This window comes from Aplysia californica, unplaced genomic scaffold, assembly GCF_000002075.1.
Source record: "Aplysia californica isolate F4 #8 unplaced genomic scaffold, AplCal3.0 scaffold00198, whole genome shotgun sequence".
NCBI classification, from domain to species: Eukaryota; Metazoa; Mollusca; class Gastropoda; order Aplysiida; family Aplysiidae; genus Aplysia; species Aplysia californica.
In genome coordinates, this window is record NW_004797468.1 from 1,061,340 (window position 1) to 1,067,413 (window position 6,074).

The 6,074-nt window shown below is 44.3% G+C and overlaps 1 protein-coding gene across 1 annotated transcript in view; it reads left to right on the top strand.

The window, feature by feature from the left end:
* The first annotated feature begins 18 nt into the window (after positions 1-18).
* Positions 19-6,074, top strand: part of LOC101862799 (protein mago nashi homolog 2) — a 14,443-nt gene continuing 8,387 nt past the window's right edge. The window contains exon 1 of the mRNA XM_005098969.3: positions 19-139. Within this exon, the coding sequence (XP_005099026.1) occupies positions 46-139 (94 nt within the window). The 5' untranslated portion in view covers positions 19-45. The remainder of the gene's footprint in view (positions 140-6,074) is intronic.

Here is a 6,074-nt window from a genome sequence, read left to right on the forward strand (position 1 = left end):
GTACGAGAATAATTGCTCAGTTTATTGTTGAGCTTTCATTTCAAAATGGCAGCTTCCACAGATTTTTACTTGCGGTATTACGTTGGACACAAGGGAAAGTTCGGCCATGAGTTTCTTGAATTTGAGTTCAGGCCTGAAGGTTAGTATGCCTTAAAAGAATCCCCCTTATAAAAGTATGAAGTATATCTAGATTGATAACGCTTCTTATACCAACTCTAAAGACTACCCATGGCTCCAACAACCTGGGCCTAGCCGAGCCTAGTGACTACACTAGAATCTAGGCTGCTATAAGTTAGGAGGCTAATTATAAGGCATAAAGGCAAGCGCTATTTGCAACGCCGCGTTCTGAATAGCTCCCGTGCTATTTGCAACGCCGTGTTCTGAATAGCTCCCGTGCCATTCTAGATCTAGATGTAGATCTAGTAGACAACATCAATGATGTCATCATCATGGTAATCTTGTGTCTTGTAGTTCCGTTCGTTTAAGTCCACGATCCATTTGTTTACATCCAGAGTCCAGAGATGAAATCCAGAAGTCTTGAAGACCAAATACTATTTGAATTAGGCTACACAAAGAGCAGGGATGTACCCTAACTGCAAAACATCAAATTAGGATAAAATTCAGGGGGGCATGCCCCCCTGAACCCCCCCACCTTCATATTTTTATATTGGCCGGAAATCGACCTCCACCCGAGGGGTAATTTTTGGGCCGCTCGGAATCAGAAGTGACTCTCTTCTAAGTATAGTTACGGGAAAACTCCTGGACGAAAATAAATTAAACTCGGCAACCAACCAGAGGAAAGGTTAAACTAACGACATGCCAGTCGTGCCCGGAGTGACGGGTGGACATCGGGAAAGACCGAGGACGTCGGGAAAGACCGACGGTGGCAGGGGCTAACTACCCAGGTCACTGTAAATATAAGTTACGTCAACCAATAGAAAAGACAGCCCCGGGATCCACCGAGAGGGGGGAGTAGAGGATGGATCCACAAGGACGGATTCAATGGACAATGACCTAAGCGTTAAAAGGACAATGCAGAAAGAGAATCTAGAGAACAGCTTTATGTGCGAGCAGTGCTACAGAAAGTTCGATACCTGGCGAGGGCTGAGAGTGCACCAGGGAAAAGTCTGTTTAAAGAAGAGAAGACAGTGCAGATCGTCAGATTGTAAGACGCGAAGCAAATCATCCCAGGATGAAAACCACAGCGGAGCGATTAGTGCTTCAGTCGACTCTCCTTTCACCCTGTCTCAGCAAGAGATGGAACAGCAAACGGAACCAGGGTTACGGAAACCCAGAATACTGTGGCCTGCTGCTAACAAGAAGGCAAAATACAAGACGTTAGAAGAAGAAGTCCAGAAGAAATTGAAAGAAGTCAAAAAGAGTTCTAACAGAGGGGATGCTAAAGAAATATTGAGTGCGTTTGCGACCATTATCTATGACTCGGCAATAAAAGAGTTTGGTATTTGTGAAGGAAAGAAAAAGACGGAGAAGAAAAGTGGATTGAGTAGAAGGCAGAGAGTACTTGCACAGCTAAGAAAACAGAAACGAGACTTGCAAAAGCAGAAAAAGTACGCACCACCAGAAGAGATAGAAGGCCTAAGAATCTTGTTTGAAGATCTTAAGAAAAAGAGCAGAGACCTACAGAGGCACGAAAGAAGGTGTACCAGGAGAAAAGAGAGAAAAGGGGAACGTGAACAATTTCTGAAGAATCCTTATGAAGCAGCCAAAAAACTGTTCACAGAGGCACGGAGTGGTAAATTGGAATGTACGAAAGAAGAACTTGATGCTTATGTTAAGCAGACGCACAGCGATTCAAGAAGAGAAGAACCGCTTCCTTATATGAGAGGCCTGAAGCGTCCAGCTGCCCCCGTCGTCAAATATTACCTGGGACCAATTAGAGAGAAAGAAGTAGATGAGTTCGTAAAAAAAGCAAGAGCAAAAAGTGCACCTGGAGGAGATGGCGTGTCTTATAAGGTGTTCAAGTATTGCGACACGCTGAGACACACCCTCTTTGAGTTGCTAAGAGGCCTTTGGAAAGACAAAGAAATCGTCAAAGATTGGTGCAGAGCGGAGGGCGTGTATCTACCCAAAGAACAGAATGCAAAGGAGATAGGACAGTTCAGACCTATTTCAATCATCAACGTGACGTGCAAGATCTTTATGGGAATACTTGCAAAGAGGACTGTAGCATATTTGCAAAGTAACGGCTATGTGGATGAAACGGTACAGAAAGCCGGGGTACCAGGGATCCCAGGCTGCATCGAGCACGCTTTCACCATTTGGGACACAATCCAAGAGGCCAAGAAAAACAAGGAAAGTTTAAACGTAGTGTGGTTGGATCTGGCGAATGCCTACGGGTCTGTTCCCCATAAATTGCTGATGAAGGCAATGGATTTTTTCTACGTCCCACAAGAGGTGCAAAACATTATGAGAGAATACTATAGTAACTTCCAGATGCGATTCTCAACCGCAAATTTCACAACGGAATGGCACCGACTAGAGATTGGGATTGCAGCTGGCTGCTCTATATCGGTCATCTGGTTCATCCTGGTAATGGAGATGCTACTGAGATCTGCAGAATGCTGTGAAGAAGAAGCAAAGGTGAGATCACCAAAGAAAGCCTTTATGGATGATGTGACCCTACTGACAAGAGATGGAGACACAATGCGAAGTGTGTTGAATCGGCTCGATAAGCTTATCACCTGGGCCAGGATGAAGTTTAAAGCTAAAAAGTCTAGAAGCCTGACTATTAACAAAGGAAAACAGAAGCAACTGAAGTTCACAATTGCAGGGGAGCAAATGCCCACAGTAAAAGAACAACCCGTGAAAAGTTTGGGTCGGTGGTACTCAGGAACCCTGTCTGATAGGAGTCAAGGCGTGGAAATCATGAAGCAGGCTGAAAATGGGCTGAAAGCAATTGACCAGACAAAGCTTCCAGGAAAGCACAAGATATGGTGTCTACAGTTTGCCCTCTACCCTCGATTGGCGTGGCCACTGACAATGTATGAAGTTGCTTTGTCAAGAGTTGAGATGATCGAAAGAAAGTGTAACAGCTACATCAGGAAGTGGCTGGGGCTACCCCGTACCATGAACACGTCATCCCTGTACAGACATAGAGGTGCGCTTCAACTACCTCTCACGTCAATCGTGGAGATCTACAAAGCAGGCAAGATTAGAACCGTTTTGATGTTGAGAGAATCAAGGGGTAAGGAGATCAGTGGAAAACCTCCAGATGTCAAAACAGCCAGAAAGTGGAAGGTAGAAGTTGCAGCTAACGAGATCATCTCTGCATTGGAGCATGGGGACATTGTCGGTCCAGCGCAACCTGACAGATTAGGGCTAGGTAATGGCGACTTTAGACCTTTCAGGAAAATGTCTCAGCGAGACAGAAGAAAAGCTGCAACAAGACATATGCAAAAGATGGAGGCAGAGAGGCGAGAAATTCATCTCATCCAGTGTAGCCAGCAAGGACAAATGACCAGATGGGAAGAGCATGTAGTGGAAAGAAAAGTCGGGTGGAGTGACATCTGGAAGTGGAATACATCAAGGCTGAGCTTTCTTCTCCGGTCTACGTATGATGTTCTGCCTTCACCGGTGAACCTTGTCAGATGGAAGGTACAGGAGGACAACAAGTGTAGATGCGGTAAGCTAGGAACCATGAAGCATATTTTGTCAAACTGCAACCTAGCTCTTAACAGATACACCTGGAGGCACAACGAGGTGTTGAAAGTGCTCACGAAAATGGCGACACAACAGGTGGAAGAAGGAAAATATGCCCCCAAGATACAGAAGCATGGACCCACCAAGATTGCGTTCATTCCGCAAGGAAGCAAGGTTGCCAAAAGAAAGAAAGCGAACGAAGCCATGAAAGACCAGAGCGGAGGCACATGGGAAGTAGCTGCTGACTTAAAAGGCTTTAAGAGATTCTTCCCCATTCCAACTACGAAAAAGCCAGACATTGTGTTATGGGAGGAAAAAGACAAAGAGGTACACTTGGTAGAGCTCACGGTGCCCCACGAGGACAATATCTATGCTGCTCATGAGCGGAAAGAAAACCGTTACGAGGCACTCGTCGAACAATGTGAGGAGGCAGGATGGAAGGCAACCCATTTTCCGGTAGAGGTAGGATGCAGAGGTTTTGTAGCAACAAGCGCCCGTAAGTGGATGAGAGTGGCAGGACTTACTGCAAAGAAAAGCAACGAACTCACAAACTCCCTTCAGGAGACAGCAGAGAAAGCCAGTCATTGGATCTGGTTGAAGCGAGAGGACTCAAGCTGGAATGAATCCTAAAGTTGGCAGCAGAGGAAAACAGTCGAACTAACATGGAGACCTCACATCGGTGAGGGGGCTCGGTGCGTCAGAAAAGCTGTAGAGAGGAAGAGCCCGAAACAGCGACGCATTCTCTCCTGATGATCTCCATGCTAGAGTCCGGGATACGGAGCGTTCGACGGTGAGCAGTGCATACGGCTGTTTAGACTACGTACAATCCCGAACGATTACTAGAACCGGAGATATTGCCGTGTTTGTGCGAATTTGCTCTGCGGTTCAAAAACTAAGCGGAGCTGCGGGTTGATCGCGCCCCACATGTCTTCTTTATTGCTACTGTAAAATTTCAGATCTCTGCGTTTAGTAGATTTTACGTACCAACTTAAAATTACCACCCATCCATTGATAAAACACTAGATCTGGAAACTAGATCACGCATTCCAAACGCGAGGTGCCGGCATGCAAGAGGCGCATGATCGCTAGGCGGCATGTGATTGGCTGCCTATAACCAAATAGGTCACCGATGACTACATCGCGGGTTTTCCTGCTTTTAAACATTGCCAGCAATGGAAAGATATAATGTAGGAGAGAAAGAAATCAAGCAAAACAAAACGTTGGCGAACAAATGTTGTGGGTTTTAGGCAATCTCTTCAAAGAATCAAACAGGCTCCCAAATGCCATTTTTAACCCTCTAAAAGCACTAAATTTCAATTTGTTCCAGGGGTTGGCCCCGTGAACCCCCTGGACCCTGCTGGGGGGCCTATGCGGACCCCGGCAGAATTTTCCTTACTTTTCAGCTTCAGCTGGTGGAAGGACGCTGATTAATACTTGAAAGAGCAATACTCACTGATGCTTAATCTGACAATAGCCTTATGCTAGATATCTTTCTTTCTTTGTTTTTAGAGGTATATCTGCCGCTGCGTAATCTGACAATTTGCGTGGAAAAGGGGTGTGATGGGTCGTTTATAATGCTTTTTATCTTTTTTATACTTTTGGTGTTATACATTTGATAAATTCTAGTAAAATCATATCCACAGATCTTGCAGGCTTTCTTAATGGTTCTGTCAAATTTTTCTCTATCTTTCACCCTACAATTCCCACCCCAGCAGCGAATACAAAATGATGGTACACTTTCAATCATAGAATGATATAAAAGGAACATAATCCCATTATCAACACGAAAACTTCTTAGTTTCCTTTAAGTAACAATATAATGGAAGTGGGAAGGAGAATCATTTATAAAATATGACTAAATTTGAATGAATTGATTCCTCTTGGACTTGGTGCATTTCAATCATGGGGGGAGGGAGGAGGGATTGAAGGAGGAATCTGCATGGTCCACCCAGGTATTCAGTCAAGTAGTTTTTTAATGCCTCGCAAGCCTGATATCAGCCAATGTTAAGGTGAAAGGTTAACATATTTTATTTGTGTTTATAATTTACATGCCTGAGAATTTGTTTTAAGAATGAAAATCTGCCTAATGTCAAGAACGAAGTGTCCAAGTTTTAGCTGAAGATAATTTGTGAGCAGCGTGGTGAAATCAGGCTCTCGTTAAAGTAACCAACGTTCAAAGTGTGAATAAACTGGCATTTTTCTGCAGGTTTGTGAATTTTTATTGAATTTTTGTTTTTTGGCTCAACATCTTTCATGCCCACTATAGAACACATTTCTGTGTGGTTTTTACTTTTAAAAAACTTTGATTAAAGACACAAAGAATATAATTTTTCAGTTTCCACGGACTCTCAAGCTTCGGAAATAACTCATCTTTGGCGGCCATTTTATCTCTGAAACCTGACGACACCACACCA